This window comes from Hemitrygon akajei, chromosome 8 (assembly GCF_048418815.1).
Source record: "Hemitrygon akajei chromosome 8, sHemAka1.3, whole genome shotgun sequence".
NCBI lineage: Eukaryota > Metazoa > Chordata > Chondrichthyes > Myliobatiformes > Dasyatidae > Hemitrygon > Hemitrygon akajei.
Genome location: NC_133131.1, coordinates 130020175 through 130045258, shown reverse-complemented (window position 1 = coordinate 130045258; position 25084 = coordinate 130020175). Strand labels below are relative to the sequence as shown.

Sequence of the window (25084 nt, the reverse complement as noted above, 5' to 3'; positions counted from 1 at the left end):
CTAGATTATAAAAGCAAGGATGCAATGTTGAAACTTTTTTGAGCACTGGCAAGACCTCACTTAGAGAATTGTAAGCAGGTTTGGGTCCTTATCTTAGAATGGGTGTGCTGAGACAGCAAAGTGTTCAAAGGAGATTCAGGAAATGACTCCGGGATTGAATGGTTTGTCATATGAAGAATGTTTAATGGCTCTGGGCCTATATTCACTAGAATTCAGAAGAATGAGGGGTGATTTTGTTAAAACTTATCACGTGGTGAAAAGCTTTGATAAAGTGGATGTGGAGAGGTTATTTCCTATGGCAGGAGAGTCTAATACCAGAGGACACAGCCTGAGAATAGAGGGGCATCCTTTTTGAACGGAGATGAGGACAAATTCCTTTAGCTACCTCTTTCAGACTGCTGGGATGCAGTCAATCTGGTTCAGGTGTCCTATCTAACTTCAGACTTCTGTTTCCCAAGCTCCTTGTAATTGTAATGTCACTCACCTCTGCCGCCTGACACTCTTGAACATCTAGCATACTGCTATTGTCTTCCGCAGAGAAAACTGACACAAAATACTTAATTAGTTTCCTCGCCATTTCCTTGTCCCTATTACTACCTCTCCAGTGTCATTTTCCAGTGGTTCAATATCTACTTTCACCTCTCATTTAGTCTTTATATCTGAAGAAACTTTTGGTATCCTCTTTGATATATTTGATTAACTTTATTTCTTATTCCATATTTTCCATCTTTATGACTTTAGTTGTCTTCTGTTGGTTTTTAAAAGCTTCCCAATCCTCTAACTTCCAACTAATTTTTGCTCTATTATATGCCCTCTCTTTTGCTTTTATGTTGGCTTTGACTTCGCGTGTCAGCCACAGTTACATCATCCGACCTCTAGAATACTTCTTCTTTGGGATGTATCTACCCTGCACCTACCAAATCCCTCCAAGAAACTCTAGTCATTGCTGCTCTGCTGAAATCCCTGATAGGGTTCACTTCCAAGCAGCTTTGGCCTCTCTCATGCCTCTGTAATTCCCTTTACTTCACTGTAATTCTGATATATCTGACTTTGGCTTTTCCATCTAAAATTGCAGGGTAAATTCCATAATATTATGATCGTTGTCTTCCGAGGGTCCCTTTCCCTGAAAGTCCCTAGTCAAATCTGGTTCACTACACAATACCCAATCCAGAATAGCTAACCTCCCAGTGGGCACAACGACAATCTGTTCTAAAAAGCCATCTTGTCAGCATTCTACAAAGTCTCTCTTTTGGGATCCAGCACCAACATAATTTTCTGAATCTACCTGCACACTGAAATCATGACTATCGTAACATTGCCCTTTTGACAGGCATTTTCTATCTCCCATTTTAACTTACAGCCCACATCCTTGTCACTCTTTGGGGGCCTGTATATAACTCCCATCACTGTCTTTTTACCCTTGCATTTTCTTAACTCAACCCACAAGGATTCTACACCTTCTGAACCTATGCCACCTTTTCCTAAGAATTTGATTTAATCCTTGACAAACAGAGCCATGCCACCTCCTCTGCCTAACTGCCTGCCTTTCAATACAAAGTGTATCCTTGGATGTTAAACTTCCACCTATAATTTTCTTACAGCTATGACTCAGTGATGCCCACAAAGTCATACCTGCCCATCTTTAACTGTGCTACAAGATCATCTACCTTATTCCATATACTGCATGCATTCAAATACAGCACCTTCAGTCCTGTGTCCATCATCGTTTTTGATTATGTCCACCTTTTACAGTGCAACACATCGCACTGTCTCCAGTTTTGCCCTATTATCTGCCTATCCTTCCTAACAGTCTCATTACACACTGCCTGTGCTTGAAAAACAATGGCCCAATCTTCAGTGCTATCACTCTGGTTTTCATCTCCAAGGCAAATTGTCCCATTCAGGCATAAAAATGTAATTGCTCTGGTGTTTTTCCTGACAAGATCGGTCACTCTGGTCGACAGGGATGACTTCTGGCTGTGAAATCATCACAGGTTCTGTGTCCTCCTCCTTGGTAGTTGAAGGTGTGGACTCTGGAACTGAAGAAAGTGGTTCTGAGAGTTCTGGGCACCTTTCCCCTGGCTATCTTGGCATCCTAAACAGAGCATGATGAGCTGCTCGCTGTGCTGACCTATTCCAGGTCTCCAAGTAAAGCTCTGAGTCAAAACATTCAGTTTCATCATGACTAGGTGACAAGCATGTACCTCCTCCAATACATTAGTTCTCAACTTGGATGGTACAGCAACTCCCAACCCCCACATAAGGCAACCTTCTTCAAGGGCAAGTTCATTCTGGCACTGGTAAAAATAGGAAACTGGAAACATTCCAGATGATCTCTCTGGGTCATCTCTGCCATAACAGACTTTCACTTTGCATTAGGGACAATATGTCAAGAGGAGAGCTCACTTCCGTAAAATTTTCCAAGGTTAGGCTGATTAGTTGTCCTTTTGAACTTGAGATGTTCCTTGTCATCTTCTCTGGCAACAATGATGTCATGTGGGTAACAATGACTGCCTACACAGCCTTGCAGCACCTGATCCACAGCTTTCTGCCTGAGTGTAGGTGCAGATGTGAATCCAAAAATAAGTCTATTATAGTGATAAAGTCCTTTGTGAGTGTTTACGGTGAGAAGCATTTTAAACTCTTCTTCCATCTCCATCTATAGGTAGGGCTCAGTTAAGTCCACTTTGCTTAAGCGTTTTTCTGCAGAAAGGTTTGGAAAGGTATCTTCTATCCTGGATGGAGGGTATTGATCTCCTTTCAGTACTGGGTTGATGGTGACCTTAAAATCACCACAGATCCTAACAGACTAAACCTTCTTGGCTATTAGGAACACTATCTTTGCCCATGGGCTCCACTCAACCTTGGAAAGAATTCCTTCAGCCTCCATGCAATAGCTCATCTGCTACTTTATCACAGATGGTACAGTCGACCCTCCTTATCCGCGGGGGATTGGTTCCGGGACCCCTCGCAGATACCAAAATTCATGGATGCTCAAGACCCTTATTCAACCTGTCTCAATCCGGTGGACCTTAGGACCCAGAGGAACTCCAGACCTTATTTAACCTGTCTCAGAGCGCTGGACATTAGGACCCGGCACCAGAGCTCTGAATGCGCAGTGTTTCTGTTCACGAAAATATCACAATCGTAATTGAAAATAAAGTGGAAATAATAAAGCGATTGGAAAGAGGTGAAACGCCATCAGTCATCGGAAAAGCGTTAGGCTAGGTCGGTCAATGATCGGAACAATTTTAAAGGATAAAGTGAGAAAGGCTCTGCCTTGATGAAAGCTACAATTATTACTAAGCAACGCAGTAGTTTAATTATTAGGTTTTGGGGTTTTGAGTTTTTGATCCTCCACATCAACCCGGCATGGTGGAGAGCGCACTAGGGAGCATCTGTCTCGAGTCCCAAGAACTTCCGTTCCCGAGCCCGGCTCTGAAACATACATTCTTAAATGTTTTATATGCATAGTATATAGTATATATTTTACCTTTCTAAGACAAATGTTTGACTAACTGATGCTAAATAATACCGGATGTACCTGTTCTGACTTACTTAGTAACAGAACTTCCGAATTTTTTCAATTACAATGCACGATAACCCACGTACATCCTCCTGTATACTTTAAATCATCTCTAGATTACTCAAAATACCTAATACAATGTAAATGCTATGTAAAATGGTTGTTATACTGCATTGTTTAGGGAATAATGACAACAAAAAAAGTCTGTACATGCTTGAACAACAAGTGCTGGAAGAGCACTTCCGGGTTTTCGCGATTCGCGGCTGGTTGAATTTGCGCATGCGGAATCCGCTGATAAGGAGGGCCGACTGTATAAGGAACTGGACATGTTTTCTAAAATGTGGATGTGGTATTTTCGTTTAACACTACTTTACCCTTGATATGTTTGAGTTTTCTTATGCCATCCTTGTACAATGCTTTGGCATCATCCAGGACCCTTCTTGATTTGCTTTCAGTTGACTCTTTTGATGCGGATGTTGCATGCAAATAGTAGATGAATCTCCAATCAAGTTGTGTTCTCTCAGCCAATCATGTCCCCACAAAACTGGCCTTCCTGATTTTACCACATATGAGCCTATCACAGCTTGTTGGTTGTATTTCTCTTTTACAGATGTCATTCTCACAGAGTTATCTTTTCTTCAGTACAGGTTCCTAGTTGGATATCTGCAGGCTTCAGTTCACTATCTCCAAATGCTGTTCAAACTCATTTTGGGGAATGACTGAAACAGCTGAGCCAGTGTTCAATGGTCCAATGGTCCATTTCCAGTTTAATTAATTTTCCGTTCACTTCTGCTGCAAGCATATTGCTCGTCTCCACAGCTTTCACATTTTACATCTCATGGCTACACAATCCTGTGTCATGCTCTTTGGTATCAGCTTTTTCCACAGCAGCATGTAGATTAGTGTTCGCTTTGAAACTGCAACTTGACTTTTTATCTTTTTCTCTTCCCTGCGCAGTCCATATATATATGTCTGGCTGACATGCTCTTTGTATGTGTCCTACTTTGTTGCATTTTCTGCAAGTTTTAACTTTAAAACTGCATGGGTAGCTGGTGTATGTGACCCCCTGCCACAATGGTAACACAATTTGTTTGACCAGGCTGCTTTCTGTTTAGATGTTACAATTTTGTTCACACTCACTTTCATTCCTGACTGCAACTCATTTGTGTCTATATCTACTGTTTCCATTGATACAGCTATTTCAACTGCTCTTTTAAATCTAAGTTGTACTTCAGTTATGAGCCGCTTTTGAATGCTTTCTTGTAAGATTCCACAAACCAAACAATTCCTCTGTGCATCACTAAGCCCTTGGCTGAACTGGCAAGGCTCAGAATTTTTTCAATTCAGCCACTTATGCTGAAATGGACTCCTCTTCCTTTTGATTCCGCTTATGAAAACCTACAAGCATTCTGCAATCAACAATATTTTCAGTTCCAAATGTTCCTGCTTAACTTTCATGATATCAGCAAAGCTCATTTCAGCTGGTCAAAGGTCCAGGCAAACTGTATACTCTTCTAACAATTACACTCAGCAAAACTGGCATTAGTTTCTCGCCGTCTGTTCCGCTTACTTTAAAATGCTGCTCAATTCATTCTGTAAACATCCCCAAGTTGTCTTTTGTGCATCCGTCTATCTGATGTAGCAAGCTATTTCTGGCTTTTTTGTTGTATTTGTTATAATTCTCACCCTGCAGTCACTTTTATAAACCCATGAATTTCATCCATTTTCTGCCTTTTAAAACTCTATCGCCTTTCTCCTTTTACAAAGAAACAATACAATGTGTGTTTTTTTTAACTCAACCATTTCTCTCTCCCCCTTGCAAAGAAAAAATGTGCTGTCCTTCAGCAGGTAAGTAGTCATCTTGGCTTTGTTTTAAATCCCAGCCTCAATGCCACTATTACGTTCTGTAATTCCAGAAATTATTCAGAAAAGAACACAAGAACCCAGGATAACGTGTACGTTTGGTTCTTTTTTTACTTTAGTGAGGTGCTGTTGTGATGTCTACCTTTCATGTTCTTTTACATACAGCTTGTAATTAATTCTATAAACAAAGAATGCTTATCCAAAACTTTATCCAAGGCCTGTTTCTGCACTGTATCACTATCTATGAATTTCATAATTGATTTGTGATATCATCACTGGAGTCAAGGCAATTTTGATCAATGTCTTATTATTATTCCTAGGAAAAGAATCAAATTTGTTAATAAATCACATCTTCAATTAAAATCTCAAAAAGCTGCAATCTATAAAATAAATTATACAAATGAACTCTAACAAGTGATGGCATATTGTCTAATACTGACCATCAGATACAAATATACACCAGATACAATTATACAGTATAACCCTAGGAAAGGGAAAAGATTGCAAAATCTGGCTATTCTGAGCTCTTTTCAAAAAAAATAGAACTCCTCACTAACACAACAAACATACCTCAATTTTTGTATCATTGGTATTGTCCTCAGACGGCTGAATATCAAAGATTTTAGTTGGATCAGTGAAGTCCTGCTCCAGGCTTGCTCTATTTGTATCCACTGATTTGGGTTGCTGTCGCTTCAATCGGTGATGGTAGGTTTTGACATCTACAAAGGTATCTGAAGATAACTTCTGGCTAAGTGCATAGAATGCTCCTGGGGGAAAAACACATAGGGAAATGGTTAGGTCATATGGGAAATTATATTATTTTAATAAACATTGTAAGATCTGCAAAACAGAATGAACACTCAAGGAGTATTAATCTCTGAATAAAATGGTCAAACATACAGTAAGTGTAGAGTCTAACAGTATCCATAGGTCAATTAGAAGGAACTATACACACAAGAGACTATAGATGCAGTAACCTGGAGCAAGGAGTAACACTGTTTGTGGAGCTCAGTGGTTCAGGTATCAACAATAGAGACAGAGGGATGATCAACAATTTGAATTGAGACCCTGAATCAGGACTGAGAGCATAATGGAGAGATGGTCAGTACAAAGAGGTGAAAGGGAGGGACGAGGCAGGGACTAGCTGGAAACAGATGAAGAGGGGTATATTGGGTAAATGGAGCCAGATGGAGGAGGGTACTAGGAGACAGTGGCTGATGGAGGGGACAAATAAGGGAGAGAAAACAGAAGTAGATGGAGCCAAGTGGGTGGCGGGATGGGACAGGGGATGGTCAAGGTAGAAATGTGGGCTGTAAGGTGATGAGTAGAGAGAGAAGAAATGCTGGAAGTTGCATTTCAAAATATAGAATAAAAATATGTTGGAAATACAGTTGATGATATTATTAATGCTTAATTCATCATTTAACATTGATCAGCCTATTATTTGAACGAAGTATTGACCCTAAGCAGGCATCCATTAATTTACTGGACGAAAGAGTTCCAGACAAAAGCACTATCCATTCATTCTCAGGAATACTAATTATAATTTACAGTGCAAAGCCTTCAGAGTTGGTTTTGTAATGCAAGGCAAAAAAGAAAAGCCTGTTAGTTATAAAATTGGATAATATCAGATTGGTATTTGTGTGTAAAGTAAAACACAAAAACTTGCTTTCAATATCATGTCAAATGCAACAACTATTAAAATAGGTAATTATCCATTTACTCATAATGAATCACCATTTTCCCTTACTGAACTCACTTCCATTAAAAAGTTCTTCAATCTAAGTGTGATGAAATGTTAATTTTGTTTAACCCGTTCTAATAACTGGAGTGAATACATCTACTTTTGCATTTGGGGACAGCGAAAAGCTGAAACAAGGAGCAAATTCAAAGAATTAACTCCTACAAGGATAGCAACAGAGGACGGAACTGACATGTTATGCAAATATTACTTTGTGCTATTACAGGCAAAACTGGTAGAGGTGAAAGGATGTCATATGTTAAACAATTTTCTGAGGTTTTGCAGCATAAAAACTGGTTGTTACAGCCCATCTTATCAATGCTAACACTAATACCATTTGCTTCAATTTATTCTGCATCTTTCCTGTACAAGTAATGTCCAAATGCCTTTTGAAGATTATAATTGTATCTGTGTTTACTAACTCCTCTAGCAGCTTGCACCAGACATTCACTACCCTATGTGTGAAAAACTTACTCCTTTTAAATTTCGAAGACACAAGAGATTCTACCAGACGGAAACCTTGAGCGACGCACTCAAAGGTGGCCAAAACCCTTTGAGTCTCCACTCAAAACATACACTGTTCATTTCCTTCTATAGCTGTTGCCTCACCTGTTGAAATCCTCCAACATTTTGTGTGTATTGCTCTTTTAAATGTCTCCTCTCTCACTTTAAACCTATGTCCTTTAGTTCTAGATAGCCTTGCTCTAAGAAGATATTACCTAGCTATCCTATCTATGACCCTCATAATATCCTGAATCTCTGTAAGTCATCTCCTCAGCCTCCGATGTTGCATTAACAATTAACTCACCCCATCCAATCTGTCATTCCTGGCAACATTCTTGGTGAATCTCTTCTGCACTTTCTCTAGTCTTATCTCTTCCTCAGAAAGCTGAAACAGGCCAAACTCCCACAAAAGCTGTTGCTTAACTTCTACAGAAGCACAATTGAAACCACCCTGACCAACAGCGCCACCGTGTGGTGTGCCAGCTGCACAGCTGCTGAGCTACAAGACCTGCATCGCGTGGTGAAGGTGGCCCAGCGAATTGTCAGGATGGAGCTCCAGGGACTGGACACCATCTATTCCTGCAGACTCAGGAGGACAGCAATCAACATAACCAGAGACACCACACACCCCGGCCACTCCCTGTTTGACCCGCTGCCATCCAGCAAAAGGTTCAGGACACTAAAAGCCAGAACAAATAGACTGAGGAACAGCTTCTACCCCAGAGCTGTGGCCTCCATCACACCACTCCCACAGACCAATGACAACTGAAACTGTGAGCACACACAAGGACTCAAATACTTGCACTAACGGCACTTTGTGCATTACTGTGATATTCTGGTGCTGCTGCAACTTATTTTCTGCTACTTATCTATTTAATACCGTTTTTCTATTACTGTCTTGTTTTTATCTACCGCTTTATTTAATTGCCTGAGAGGAAGCCAAACAGAGTTTCATAGTACCTATGTATAATGACAATAAAGATCATTCAATTCAATTCAATGTAGTGGTCTGAACTGTACACATTACTGGAAGTGCATTCTAACAAACGCCTTATTTTGCTGCAACCTAATGTCCCAGTTGTTGCACTCAGTGCCTCAGTCTAAGCTTTCTTCCTTATACTGTTCGTGTCACTACTTTCAGTGAGCTTTGAGATTGCATCCCAAGACTTCTCTTTATATCAACACCCTCCCAAAACACATTATCTCACACATCTGGATTAAATTTCATCTGCCATCACTTTGGCCAGCTTTCCACATAAATTATGTGCAACTGCATCCTTAGACAACCTCCTTCACTATCTATGACTCCAGCAATTTTTGAGTTGTCTTCCAAATTAATCAGACCACCAACATTATCATCAAAATCATTTGTATCTATATATAAAAACAAGGTTACATCATTGATCCCAGTGATACATCACTTTTAACAGACTTACAGTAGGAAAAACATCCATTCATCACTACCCTATCATTAAGCCAATTTTGAATCCAGTTTTTCCAACACATCCCAAATTCCTTGTGCCTTACCATATTTGATCTCCACTACAAAAGTCCTTTCCTGCTCAGAATTATTTAATATTTATATGCAAGGTCTGATGAATTCAGGTCCCAACTGTCAAAACAGTTAGCCCACCAAATGATTTCATGTGGCTTTTAATGGCACTGGAAATGGGCATTCTAATATTCGTTTGAAAAATTATATCAGCAGGTCCTCTTCTCTCTGATTCTTGGAACTGTTAGGTATTTAGCTGTCATTTCATTTGCGTTTCAGGGTAAACTCTTGCAAAAGCTTGAAGCTAGCAGCACTGCAGGTGCATTGCAACAAGGAAAAGTTTACTTCCTTGCTTCTTTTTAAAGAGATCCCACCCATGTGGACGTGCAATTTGTAAAGATCTTTTGAGGAAAACAGTCCTTTATTTGTAGAAGATTTGGACTCAGCTTCCAGTCTTCTTGACTGGAATGACAGAAGCAGTGTTATTAGTACTGTATACATGCTGACATCTACTGTACCATCTGGGAAAACAGTTGCTCTTCCTTTGAGCACAAGTCAGGCATATTTACAAAATGGTTTGTGGGCAACATCGTCATGGCCATAAGATGAGAAAGTCAAGGTTTAGATAAAGTGAAAAGGAGATCATTATACTTTCCTCAGACCATCAGAAATTACATATTACCACCTAGTAAAGGCATCCACTACTATTCATATTAGTAATTTCAATACCAAGGTTACGTTCAAACATTTAAAGAATGATATTTGCAGAAGTTGCCTCTTAACAATTTCCATATTGCTCCATCATTCACCACTGGACTCAGACAACACTTTTACCATAATTATTGAACTAGTATCTCCCCAACATCTGCAAAAACCTGAGCTGTACAATCAGTTGTGAAGCAAAAGCAGAAATCTGCAAAGATGCTGACAGAATTCTGTGATCTACTGAGATGTCTTCCCCATCTATTGATCACTGTCTAACGTCACTTTAACTAGGTTCCTGTTACCCAGCAATAATGATGTCACCAAACATTCAATTACGTTTAAAATACACCCAGATAACAAATTGAGATGTAAAAACACTATTTCACCCAACCCTTTAACATTTTTCATAGAGTCAAACACCAAAGGAACAGGTCTGTTGGCCTACTATGCCTGCACTGACCAGTCCATACCTATCAACATGCATCCTATTTTTCTCATACCCCCATTGACTCAGAGCAAGTTGCAGAAGCCAGATAGTGTACCAACTAGCCTGATGTTAGACATGGGAGGAAATCGAAACAGCTAGAGGGAGGTCATGATCACTGAGAGAACATGGAACTCCAAGGAGACAGCACCCAAGCTCATAATTGAACCCAGGCTTCTGGAACTGCGTGGCACTGAGATGAAGACCTTCAAAAACCATTGCCACAGACCTTGAAAAACACTTAATACACAGTGTGAAGGTAAGAATAAAATACCAGGAGCTTCTGTTACAAACAGAATGTACTTTAACTTCATTATAAACTGAATATTTCTGAAAGAATTACAGACTAATCATCTGCAGTATTTGTTTCTTGACAGAGTGTGACATTGTTAAAAGCAGTAATTGTGGCCTCGAACACCATTATGAACTTAGCTGTACCTCGCTGATCAAGCTATAATATTTTTTATGGGTGTTTTAGCAGTGAGAATGATTTTCAAGTATTGAAAGCTTTTGACAAAGGCTGCAACACTCCATTCTGTGCAGGAGCAGTGAACGACTGACAGCAACAACTAGAACTCTACATTTAACTGCACAGATGCATACTCCAAATGCCATTAGTTCCACTGTATGATCATCGTGAAGTGACATTCTCACCATTAATATAACTGCAAAATATCGGCCATTATGTATTTTTCCTCTGTACTATGACAGTGTATTAACATAATAATATAGTTTATGTCCTGACTTGACTGCTGGTACATTTATTGTATATCAAAGAAAATACGAGCAACTCTTTTTGGTCCAGGTACAGAGAGATTTTGCATATTTCTTGGCAACATAAGCACCAGCTTCACATGTAGAAAAGAGGATGAGACTTTAAAGGAGTTACATGTACATAAATCATTGAAGATCATGTTGAGAGTTCCTACAAGTTTCTGTGCTTCTATGGAGGCAGAGAACATAAAGCGAGGAACTCATAATGGACTGATCCATCCCCGGCATCAGGATGTGAAGGTCTTAAAGCAGAAGCACACCTTTATTACATGATCTGAGGGATAGCAGACTGTACCACACCCTGGACATTTCTCTCTCCATCAATTGGGCAGGAGATACAAAAGCCTGAAAGCACATTGCACCTTTATCAAGGACAGCTTCCATCCTGCTGTTTTAAGACTATTGAATAGTCCTCGAATATAAGATGGACTCTTGACCTATCAATCTACCTTATTAAGGCCTTGCATCTTATTGCCTTCCTGCACTTTCTCTGTAATTTTCTCCTCTCTCACCTTAAACCTGTGCCCTTTAGTTCTAGACATTTTGCTCTAGGAGAAAAATAACTAGCTATATGCTATCAATGACCCTCATAACTTCATGAAGCTCTGTACTCTGCATTCTGCAGTATTTATTCTGCACATTGTTACTGTCATCTCTTATACTACCTCAATGCTCTATTGTAATGAAATGACAAGCATTCAAAACAAAGTTTTTCATTGTACTGCAGTACATGTAACAATAATGAATCAATTTACCAATATTTACTTATGTAGATAGACTGAAGAGGCTGGCACAGACACCAGGGGATGAATGACTTCCTCATCATAAAATTATTTTTTTTGTAACTTTGAATGATAGTGCATATGATTTTACTAAAATAGCAAATGAATATTCTGCATGGAGGTTGGTGGCCAGTGGTGTGCCTTGGGGATCTGTTCTGGTACCCCTACTCATCGTGATTTTTATAAGTGACCTGGATGAGGAAGTGGAGGGATGGGTTAGTAAATTTGCTGATGGCACAAAGGCTGGGGGTGTTGTGAATAGTGTGGAGGGTTGTCAGAGGTTACAGTGGGACATTGATAGGATGCAAAACTGGGCTGAGAAGTGGCAGATGGAGTTCAACCCAGATAAGTGTGTGGTGGTTCATTTTGGTAGGTCAAATGTGATGTCAGAATACAGTATAAATGGTAAGACTCTTGGCAGTGTGGAGGATCAGAGGGATCTTGGAGTCAAGTCCACAGACACTGCGCAGGTTGACTCTGTTGTTAAGAAGGCGTATGGTGTATTGGCCTTCATCAATCATGGAATTGAATTTAGGAGCTGAGAGGTAATGTCACAGCTATGTAGGATCCTGGTCAGACCCCACTTGGAGTACTGTGCTCAGTTCTGGTTGCCTCACTACAGGAAGGATGTGGAAGCCATAGAAAGGGTGCAGAGGAGATTTACAAGGATGTTGCCTGGATTGGGGAGCATCCCTTATGAGAGTAGGTTGAGTGAACTCGGCCTTTTCTCCTTGGAGTGACGGAGGATGACAGGTGACCTGATAGTGGTGTACAAGATGATGAGAGGCATTGATCATGTGGATAGTCAGAGGCTTTTCCCCAGGGCTGAAATGGCTAGCACAAGAGAGCAGAGTTCTAAGGTGCTTGGAAGTAGGTATAGGGGAGATGTCAGGGGTAAGTTTTTTTTTAAATAAACGCAGAGAGTGGTGAGTGTGTGGAATGGGCTGCTGGTGACAGTGGTGGAGGCGGATATGATAGGGTCTTTTAAGATATTTCTGGATAGGTACATGGAGCTTAGAAAAATAGATGGATGTAACTCTTAGATGTAATAGATGTAACTCTTGGTAATTTCTAAGGTAGGGACATGTTCCGCACAGCTTTGTGGGCCAAAGGGCCTGTATTGTGATAGATAGATAGATAGATACTTTATTCATCCCCATGGGGAAATTCAACTGTAGGATTTCTAATATCACTCTTGAATAACCTCTCACTTTTTCACAGAATAGCTTCGGGACACAAAGAATGCTTGGTCAGCAAACACAGAGGTGTTCATGTGGCACAATTCACATTGTGAAAAGATATATTCATTACAGAAGCAGCAAATTATTAAATAGCAGATTAGCTTTAAAAAATATCCCATCAGAAGACTCCTGTTGACCTTCTCCGGATCACTTTCCGACAAGGCACCAACTTACAACCTTCAACTTCAAATTCAATTTGGTGCCTGCTAATTTGAGCGTGCTTCAATTTAATGCACTAGGTGGCAGTCTCTTCTAGATATGCAGAGCTCTGATCAAAGTTCAAAGTTCAAAATAAATTTATTATCAAATATATATACCATATACAACCCTGAGATTTATTTTCTTGCAGACATACTCAATAAATTCATAATAAAATAATGACCACAACAGAATCAATGAAAAGACCGCACCAACCTGGGTATTAAACCAATGTGTAAAAGTCAGTAAAGTGTGCAAATACAAAACAGAAATAATAATAATAATAAATAAGCAATAAATATTGAGACCATGAAACGAATTGTCCTTGAAAGTGTGTTCATAGGTTGTGGGAATATTTCAATGAACTAATTTATTAAATAATTGTTGTTTAAACGCCAAGAAAAGGTACATTTGTTTGAAGTGGCCAACATCCTCTACTTTCCCTCTCGACCTGAAGCTTATTCTGGTAGAATACCCTTTACATTCCATTGGTCCTGCTACTGAAGCCTGAGTGGAACCTTACGTAGTTCATGAAAATCATGTCCACCAAATCAAAGCAACTGAAAATACCCTTGCCATGACATTGCACACTCCCATTGCTGCTGCAGCCAACCCACCCAACAATAATACACAAAACTCCAATACATCACCCAATGGCTTGAGGGGAAAAAAAAACATACAACCTAAATTTTGAGAGGCAGCCTGAGTAATCTCACCCATCCATTAGGATGTACTACAAAATGCACATGCTATTTCCTACTTTCTGATAGATGCCAGGCTTCTCATAGCAAAACGTTCAGGATGTTTTCAGAGTATCAACTCCCACATGATGACAGAGGTGGTTCATAACACATAGCATAAGAATAAATGGTATCATGAAAAACAAAGGCGGCACTTCGTATTGACTGAGAATTGGTACAGAAACAAATGTTCAAATCTCTGTGCAGCAAACATCTATATTAAACAAGGAATAATACTGTATATTAATTAATAAATCATGTTTTATTTTTGGTCAATAGAAATCTGAAAACATCTAGTTGGACCAATATTCCTTAACTGAAGAAAACAGAAAGACAAAATACCTCTGAAACGTATGCTGATTACTAGGTAATGACAAGTTAAATGCAGGCAAAGCAAATAGTGAAGTTAAACCATAGTCAACAGTAACAACCGTATTTAATATTTCAGTAATATTTGAGAAATATTATAAATATATTGCATGATTAAACATTCTTGTTTGTTTATTCATTATGGGTTATATATAATCTGCTTTTGTTTATTCATTACGGGTTATTTATAAAAGTATATGAATGGCATATTCATCTGCCATCACATCATATGTGCATGTCTCATGAAAAGTAAAAATGGGACTAAGAGGTATGTTCTTAACTTTGTGTTTTCTTCCAATTAGTTTTATGTTTTGGAGTTACAAAATATAACAATAGTGATGAGATATTTTTAAAGTGAACCGGAAATGGCTATATACCTGCCGAAGCACAGGGAGATGTTAAGAGTTTAAAAAACAGAAACAGAATAGCACGTGCCTTTTCAGAAGAAAGTGAGAGAAGATGTTCAAGTTTAAAAAAAGGCAGGAAATGGATGAATTCACAGATTCATAAACAGTGAGTACCTGCTGATAATAGTCATTTGCAGGCTTTATCAGTTTAAAGGCATACAGTCTGCTGAGTGCATTGTATTTAAAGGCATATCATTTCCTTAGAAGTTTAACAGCTCCAACCAAACCAGCGGAAATTGGTTTTGCTGATATTGTGATAGTAATGCAGGAACACTTACACCAAAGCCATTGTTGACTGCAGAACATTAGGTTTCATAAGTGGAATTAAAAGAAAGTGTAGTCCATTTAGCATACATGGCTGAATTGAAGAAGTTGGTTAAGTATTGCTAGTTCCGTGATAGGCTTAATGATACATGGAGACATTGTTTAGTTCGTGGAATCTTACAAGAAAACAGCACCTAGCTGAAGTTTAAAATACGTTTAAAACAGCAGTTAAAATTGCTGTACTAATGGAAACAGCAGACAGATATTAAATTGAGTTGCAGTCAGGAATGAAAGTGGGATTGAACAAAATCCACAGCCTCTAACCAGAAACCAGGCTGACTGAACAACTTGTGTTACCATTGTGGCAGGGGCTCGCATACACCAGACCAACGCAGGGTTAAAGGTGAAACTTGCAGAAAATGCAACAAAGCACACATATAAACAGCATGTCAGATAGTCAAAAATAAATGCACTGCACAGGGAAGGAAAAAATAAGATAAAAAGTTGCAGCTACAAAAAGGAGCACTAATCTGGACACTGTTCATGATGCGAGTGACACAGGACTGTGTAGCCTTAGGATTTACAGTGTGAAAACTAACAATAGACAATCAACATGTCTTACACCAGAAGTGAACAGCAAATTAATTAAAATGGAATTGGACACCGGCACCTTCAGTCATTCCGCAATTGAGTTTAAATGGCATTTCAAAAGACACTGAACTGAAGGCTGCAGATATCCAATTCAGAACTTATACTGGAGAAAAGATAGTACCTGTACAAATGATATTTGTAACTGTGAAGCTTATATGTGATAAAAACAGGAGAACCAGCATTTTGGGGACACGATTGGCTAAGACAACTATAACGTGATTGTCCATCCTCCATTTGCATGCAATATCCCAGCAATACAGTCAACTGAAAGCAAATTTAAAAATGTAGTGGATGATACCACAGCATTGTACAAGGATGGCATTTGAAGACTCAAACATATCAAGGGTAAAATAGTGTTACATCAAAATGCCACAACCAAATTTTACAAAGTCCATCCGGTTCCTTGTGCCATCCACGATAAAGTAGCCAGTGAGCTAGATTGCATGGAGGCTGAAGGAATTCTTTCCAACGATAAGTGGAGTCCATGGGCAATGCCAGTGATCCCAGTAGCCAAGAAAAATGGGGTCGTCAGGATTTGTGGTGATTTTAAGGTCACCATCAACCCAGTACTAACAGTAGATCAATATCCTCCGCCCAGGATAGAGAATATATTTGCCAACTTTTCTGGAGGGAAACACTTCAGCAAACTGGACTGAGCTGAGACCTACCTACAGATGGAGATGGAATAAGAATCCAAAGTGTTTCTGACTATAAACATGCTCAAAGGCCTTCTGTGCTATAATAGGCTTATGTTTGGAGTAGCATCTGCACCTGCACTCTGGCAGAAAGCCATAGATCATTGCTGCAAGGCTGCCCAGGCACTCGGTGTTACCTGAGCAACATCATTGTTAACAGAGAAGATGACAACGAACATCTGCAAATCTCAACAGTGTTAATAAGATCAGAAGATTATGGGATCAGAGTACAACACAACAAGTATGAATTTAAACCAAACATCGCTTACTGTGGTCACACCATTCATGCACAAGAATTTACACAAGTGTGCTGAGAAAATTCAAGCAGTTCTGGATAACCCTAAGGCCAAAGGACACGTCACACTTACAATTCTTTTTAGGATTTTTCAATTACTATAACAGTTTCCTGCCAAATTTAGCTACTGCTCTCCACCCTTGAACTTATTACTGTAGATCCAGAAGAAATTGAAATGGACAAAGCCTGGATTGGGGAGCATGCCTTATGAGAGCAGATTGAGTGAACTCGGCCTTTTCTCCTTGGAGCGACGGATGATGTGAGGTGACCTGATAGCGGTGTGTGAGATGATGAGTGGCATTGATCATGTGGATAGTCAGAGGCTTTTTCCCCAGAGCTGAAATGGCTAACATGAGAGGGCACAGTTTTAAGGTGCTTGGAAGTAGGTACAAAGGAGATATCAGGGGTAAGTATTTTTTTTTTACACAGAGAATGGTGAGTGTGTGGAATGGGCTGCCGGCAGCAGTGGTGGAGGCAGATACAATAGGGTCTTTTAAGAGACTTTTGCATAGGTACATGGAGCGTAGAAAAATAGAGGGCTCTAGGTAAGCCTAGGTAATTTCTAAAGTAAGTATGTGTTTGGCACAACATTGTGGGCCGAAGGGCCTATAATGTGCAGTAGGTTTTCTATGTTCTATGTTTCAAGCAATGTGAAGTGGCTTCAAAAAAGGTAAAGGAAATAGTGACGTCAGACACAGTATGCAAACATTACAAGCCATGTTGTCCAGTGAAGCTTGCTTGTGATGCCTTCCCTTATGGTATGGGTGTAGTCATATCACACGTTATGAGTGATGGAAATGAACACCCCATAACCTGTGTATCACACACCCTTACTGCTGCACAGATTGACAGAAAGACCTTGAGTCTGGTTTGGGGGTCAAACGTTTCAACCAGTACTTGCATGGGAGAAAGTTCACCCTCATTACTGATCATCAACCACAAGTGTCCATTTTCAATTCACAGAAGTGTGTTCCACTAACAGTAGCAGCACAAATGCTGAGATGTGCTCTGTTTCTTGGAGGATACAGTTACTAGATGGAATGCAAGAAAATGACTAATTATGGAAATGCTGAAGGATTGTTTCATTTATCCTTAGAAAAGGAAATACTGGAAAAATGTACAAAAGAGGAAACTCCTTTTGATGTGTTCTCCCTAAAGCAAATTTAAAGTTTCTCTCTTACAACTGAGATGATCCAAAGGGAAACCAGAAAAAACCCCCACACCCTCTCAGGTCTACACGGCAACCCCAAAAGGCTGTAATGTGCAGCAGAAAACCCAGTTCCCCATTTTTACCAGTGCCGAGATGAATTTGCTCTTGACCGAACTTGTGAAAGCTGTTGTACCATCCAAGCTGAGAGCTAAAGTGTTGGAGGAGCTACATGCCGCTCATCTAGGTGTGGTCAAAATGAAAGTGCTGGCTTGAAGCTTTGTCTCGTAGCCTGGGATAGATCAGCAGATTGAGCAGCTCACCATGCACTGTTGGGATGCCAATATGTCCAGAAGATGCCAAGAACAGCACCCCTCCATCCCTGGGAATGGCCAGCATTGCCCTGGCAAAGGATTCATGTAGATTTTGCTGGTCCTTTCACGTGCACAAAGTTCTTGGCAGTAGTGGACGTAGCTACAAAATGGCCAGAATGCTTCTACAGCCTCCTACACTGTTGATGTGTTGTAAGGACTGATGTTCCAGGACACTTAGTCAGTGACAATGGACTACAGTTTGTTGTGGAACAGTTTCAGTCATTCCTGAAAATGAATGAACTAAGACATATTGCATCTGCATCGTACCACCCAGTTGTAAATGGCTTTGCAGAAAGGTTAGATAAAGAAGTGCATTAATGAAGTTAAAGAGTTAATAAATGTCTTGCTGTTTCTTTTTAAGTATTAGCAAAATAACACGTCTTGTCACGTACTTGTAACCACAATGAAATATTTTGTCCTAGCACTTTAAGCTTGTTCCTGTTTTATAATTAACTTGTAGTTGAAATTGTCTGAACTGTCTACACTTGTTTATGATGTGTGATTAACTTATGGGTAGAATCGCTGTCTAGTACAATGAACTATTGTCTTATTAGTAACTTAGAGGGGAACTGATTCAGCTTGATGCTTAAAGATGTTATAATCACAATGAGTGAACCTTGTCTAAGTCGCATGTATCTGTAGTATTATCAGAGATCCTGAGAAGGTCTGGTTGGTAACAGGTTGAGTCTTGCCTCGGATCTCTCGCCGGATGAAGTTGTAATAAAAATTATACGGTGTCTAATTTGACTTAATTCAACAGGTTTGTCCAAAGTCTAAAGAACACACTACACTAAAACTGAATACAGCGTATGTATTTGAGATGAATTCTATACTGAGCTGGAATTTATAGTTGAGAGGAGTATTGTGTATTTATTAGCTTCACCCCACCCCCTCAGGTCTCCTCCTGCCATTTAGCATTCCCCCCTCCCCTCCTACTTTCAAATCTCTTACTATCTTTTCTTTCAGTTAGTCCTGACGAAGGGTCTCGGCCTGAAATGTCGACAGTGCTTCTTCCTGTAGATTCTGCCTGGCCTGCTGTGTTCCATCAGCATTTTGTGTGTGTTGCTTGTGTATTTATTGTTTAAGTAATATTTGGGTAATATTGTAAATTTATTGTTGGATTAAGGATTCCTGTTCCTTTAAATAATTCATTATGGGTTATACAGTATGTAAAATTACGTGAATGGCATGCATCATAACGCCATTACGTCATAACGTGTGCGTCTCACTAAAAGCGAAAACGATACAAAACACACATTCCTGGCTCTCAGTTTTCTTCCAATTAGTTTTATGTTTTTGAGTTACAAAGCATACCAACAACCTTCTGCAGGATGACTTGCTGAAATTTGTATCAAGCTCCAGTTAATTCATCACACCTACACTTGCTCAAATGAAGCTGCCAAAGGGGACTGCCTTTCTCAAGAATACAGATAATATAATTTCCACTGAAACTTTTCTGTACATCCATCATTTTCACAGGTTACTCTCATTAAACATTGAGTGAGTTATATCACCTACTGCATCCAATATTGCTATACAATTGAGAGGAAAACTGCTTCAATATCTGCTGCAATAGATGGCTGCAAAATCAAACAAAATTCTTCAGGAAATTAGTGTGTTGGTATTGATAGTGTTTTGCAGATCCTTTCCTCAGGTTTAAAGACTTGGGAATCAAATTTCCTGTTGACCAAGATAAAATTACTCATTCCAGAAATTCATTCATATGCATCAATATAGATCTTAATCACGATGATCTAGCAGGTCAGAAATTTCGTAACTGAAAAGTGTGATACTTGGCATAATTACCAGAACTTTCATGATGGATGAATTTCCATGTGCACCATTAACTCAGACACTTAAAGCCATTTTTCTTTCAAATGGATTAGTGTACCTTACTTGTTACAAATACAGTAGCTGAGTTCTGTTCCCATTGTAATCATGAGTGAATGCTATGGCAATTATTACTGTTCTAGGGTCTGCTGTTGAAGTGCAGCACAAGGTTACTTGGACAACTCCTTTCTTTTACTAGCTCAGCTCGTACGGACAGAAAATGAAATCTTGATTCTTGCTCTTCTCAAGAAGCTGGGCATCTTTATAATACTTCTGTTCTCTTTTTTTGCAAATGTACTTGCTTATTGGGAAGGTGAATAGCAAACATAGGCTTTAGTTTAAACTGAACATAAACTCGTGTGGCCAGAATGATGCAAATCAAGCATGAAGACTAGAAAATCTGCAGATTCTGGAAATCCAAGCAACACACACTGAATGCTGGAGGAACTCAGCAGGCCAGGCAGCATCTGTGGAAAAAAAGTACAGTCGATGTTTCGGGCCGAGACACTTCATCAGGACTGGAAAAAAGTTGATGAGAAGTTAGAGCAAGAAGGTGGGGGGAGGGGAGGAAGAAGTACAAGGCAGTAGGTGAAGAGTGAAACAGGGAGGGGGGAGGGTGAAGTAAAGAGCTGGGAAGTTAAACGGTGAAAGTGATAAACAGCCGGAGAAAGGACATCTGATAGAAGAGGGTAGAAGAACATGGAAGAATGGGAAGGGGAGGGGCACCAGAGGGAGGTGATGGCAGGTAAAGAGATAAGGTGAGAGAGGGAAATGGCATGGGAACGGTGATGTGGGAGGCAATTACCAGAAGTTCCAGAAGCTTCTCCAACCTGAGTGTGGCTTCATCGCCATGGACTGATACGTCGCAATGAGAATGTGAAGTAAAAATAAGGTGTGTGCTCACTGGGAGATCCGGCTTTTTCTGGCGGCTGGAGCTGAGGTGCTCAGAGAAGCTGTGTTCTAATCTACATCAGGCCTCTCTGACATAGGAGGCCACACCGGGAGCACCAGATACAATAAATGACCCCAACAGACTTGCGGGTGAAGTGTTGCCCCACCTGGCGGACAGTTTGGGGCCCTGAGGGAGGAAACGTAGAGGCAGGTATGGCACCTGTTCCACTTGCAAGGATAAGTACCAGCGGGGAGATCAGTGGGGAAAGGATGAATGGACAAGGGAGTCACGCAGGGAGCAGTTCCTGTGGAAAGTGGAAAGTTGGGGGGGGGGGGGAGGGGGAAGCTATCTTAGGTGGTGCAATCCTGTTGGAGATGACAGAAGTTACGGAGAATTATGTGCTGGCGCAGAGGCTACTGGGGTGGTAGGTAAGGACAAGAGGAACCCTATCCCTGGTGTGGTGGTGGGAGGATGGGGTGAGGGCAGATGTGCAGGAAGTGGAAGTGATGCGGGTGAGGGCAGTGCTGACGGTGAAGGAAAGCCCCTTTCTTTAAGGAAATGAGGGCATCTCATTAGTTCCTCATTCTGAGAGCAGATGTGGCGAAGACAGAGGAACTGAGAGAAGGGGTTGGCAGTTTTTTGTTTCCGACTTGTACTTACATCCAGGTGACAATGCGAATTAAAACTATAGACAAAAATTCAAAACTGCCATAATTAATTGCTTATTAGTGGTTACATCCTTTAAATATAATGATGTCAGAGTATGGTGTAATATGCTCTAATATAAAACTGTTAGTTGGTGTGCTCCAGTCCAATACTCAGTGCCACCTATGGTGGATTTACCATTTCTAAGTAGGCAAGTATTGAGTCACTTCAGGGGCATATCTCTTGCATATCAATCAAGGCCAAGAAAACAAAAAACTACAAGCTTCATTTTTTATTATTTGGGGCATTTGAGGAAAAATTACAAAACACTATGGAATATTTCTTCTTGCAGTGTCAGGCGCCAAAGACATAACAAAAAGAACAAAAGTTACCACGATGATCACCATGAATGAGCTGGATGAATGTGATTAAGATCTACACTGTGCAGACAGAATGAATTTCTGTGATGAGCAATTGTACTTTGGAAAACAGGAAATGTGATTCCTAAATCTAAATCTTAAAAGGATTGCAAAACACCGTCAATACCAAAACACTAATCCCTTAAAGAATATTATTTGTTTTTGCAAAAGTTATCAACTTTTCGATGATAATTTATCTCTGCATTTTAACATAAAAAGTGCAGTTTTGCAGTTTCATCCGGAACTGCATGGAAATAAGTTAAAGCTTAAGCTTTCCTGTGTGATCAAATGCATATGCACATGTTAAACATACACTCTTAGTGTGATCAGTTTTCCAGTGCAAAAGGGCAAGGGATGTTTGGAAATCCTCTCTCCCCTCCATCACTATTTGTTGCAGTGATCTGATGAAATACTAATATTCCATCAATCAGTTTTACCTGCTTTCCCACTAAGTACAGGATGAGGGAGGGAATCTGCTCACATAGTTAAGAAATCCTGTACCTAAACACAAGCAAAGATAGTCTGGAAGAGTAGGCTCAAGTCTGCCCCTGCAGATTTCAAGTTATATGCTACCTATGTAGAGTTATACTGGAATGCCCCTGGTGAGCAAAAGTGGAACAAAGCAATGTCATACTGCTCTTTGATATGGCATCCTTCATGAATTTTGTTTCACTCGATTTTATTTATTGAGTTCAAGCTCACTGTCACTTCAAAGGTGTACATGTACACCACCAAACAAAACAATATTCCTTCCAACCAAGGTGCATGACACTGTATGTACAACTAAGATACAACACAGAATATTACCTCAAATAAATTAACTAATAACATCACAAGTTAAGAAGTACAATGCTACTGGCACTGCATACGTGTTGAGACCTGGGTGAGGGCAGGCAGGTCAGTAGCATCATGGCTTGGGTGAAGAAGCTGTTTCCCATTCTCACAGCTCTGTACTAATGCTGCAGCCCCTCATGCCTGATGGTAGGGTTGCAAGATACTGTTGGATGGATGGAAGGGATCATTGGCGATCCTGTGCCCTACTCATCAGTACTCCTGATAAATGTCTCTGATAGGAGGAAGAGAGACCCCGACGATCCTCTCAGCAGTCCTCATAATCCTTTATTGGGTCTTGTGGTTCCATACCAGACAGCGATGCATCTGGTCAGGACACTCTGAACGGTTAGAATGGGAGGAGGCAGGTACAACATGCTAATCTTATGCAACTTTCCTGTGATTTTTGGAATGATGTATACAGTCTCACTCATCTTACTGGATAAATGTTGGAAGAAGTGGTACCCCCTCTATTTCATTACAAAATGCAGCGAGCAGCGCTTGCTTTAGCAATACTCCAAAGCTGAGAACTCGTCCATTTGTTGTTCAATGCTTAAACATTCGTAGAACTATTCATTTTCACCAAATTCACTAATGAACCTCTGACCTAAATAAAAACTCATTTGAGAGACTATTCAACATCATATTCATTCAACACTGTTGATTTCAATTTAAAACACACCTTGACTGGCAAACTTTACTTATTTCCACTATCTCATTTTGGAGGGTGGGATAAGATCCTTAAAATGCTGTACATGCAAAATTGTCCACTTGTATTCTTTTGCCAAACACCACCTTTTACCTATTTCCATGTTCCCACTGTAATTTGCAAGAACAGGAAGATGCAGTTACCGGTGAGATTCATATGGGCTATTAACAGATTGGTCTGTTCCCAATCTGTCAGCATGTATATACTAGGTCCACTTAGATAACACCATGCCATGAATTGTGCATTGAATTTCCACCTCAACAAATTTTGACTTAAATATCAGTCTGCAACATGCAGCTGATGAGAAGTTTAACCAAGACTGTAATTAAATAAAGCAAAAGGAAAACTCCTCTCACATACATTAAAAATTACAAAGGCCATTCTACTTTCTTCTTGATTGACATTCTTATCGCTACTAATAAATTGTCATTCATATAATTGGTTTTTGTAGCATCTACACAAAGTTACTTGTTATGTTGATGTACAAAACAATGTACTTCAAAGTAATTGTTTTACTTCAGATATTTTCAACAGATGCAATAAGATGCTCAATCCGTTATTTAAAAAAAAGATTGTAACAGTTGAAAGCCTCTTATCTTTGTCCATTCACTTAGAACATATATGTCAAACTCAAGGCCCGCGGGCCAAATCCGGCCCGCGGTGGAATTATCTTTGGCCCGCGAGATAATATCTAATTACTATTAAAGCTGGCCCCAGTAATCGAAGCGCCTATGGCGTATGATATGGCTAATGCTGAGTTTATTCAGGTACCAGGTTTTCAGGGTTTTTAGTGTTTATTCGGCAGTCTTCTTCATAAGAAACGGAATTTGTAAAGTGAAACACTTTGTAGTTATAGCAGAGACTGAGACACATGAGAGCAGGCTGAAAAAACGGAGGCAACGAAAGCTGCGTTCACACGCGTCCGACTGATCCGGCCCGCATGAAGCTGCATTTTGCTCAATGTGGCCCATGACCTAAAATGAGTTTGACACCCCTGACTTAGAATCATCTTGTACACTGTATACTTACAAATCAAAGTTCAGGAAATTAGATATCCTATCAATTCTAATATAAAGTATTACATTCTTGGCAATAATAACTTTTTCTCCCAAAAGGATTTTACAGGGTTTAAATCAGGAAAAAATAGTGTTGAAACAATTCCGGAAATATGACAAACACATGTTTTTAAGCTATAGGCAGTTTTTCCAACTGTTATGGAAATAGCAACATGACAACTTGAGTTCAAGTACACTCCTCGAGCATTATGTCAGGTATCAAATTATCAATTCATCCTCTCCCTCAGTGGTGTCTGGACTCAATAATGACTTAGGTATCCTTGTTGGCTGAAAAGTAGGTTAGGACATTAGCTGTAACACCATATTGATTGACTTCCAAAAACATTATAAAGAATGGCAGAGATCCAGGATAATAATTCTTTCTCGTAAATATAATATCTATTGGTGTGGCCCAATAAGTCTCATGTTCCTACCTTAGATTATATTCTGT

The 25084-nt window shown here is 39.8% G+C and overlaps 1 protein-coding gene across 3 annotated transcripts in view; it reads right to left on the bottom strand.

Annotated features, from left to right (window-relative positions):
* The window catches only part of plxdc2b (plexin domain containing 2b), a 460874-nt gene that overhangs the window by 273410 nt on the left and 162380 nt on the right, over positions 1-25084 (bottom strand). For all 3 annotated transcript variants that reach the window (XM_073054624.1, XM_073054625.1, XM_073054623.1), the window contains exon 2: positions 5960-6156. In XM_073054624.1, coding sequence (XP_072910725.1) covers positions 5960-6156 — 197 coding nt within the window. The remainder of the gene's footprint in view (positions 1-5959; positions 6157-25084) is intronic.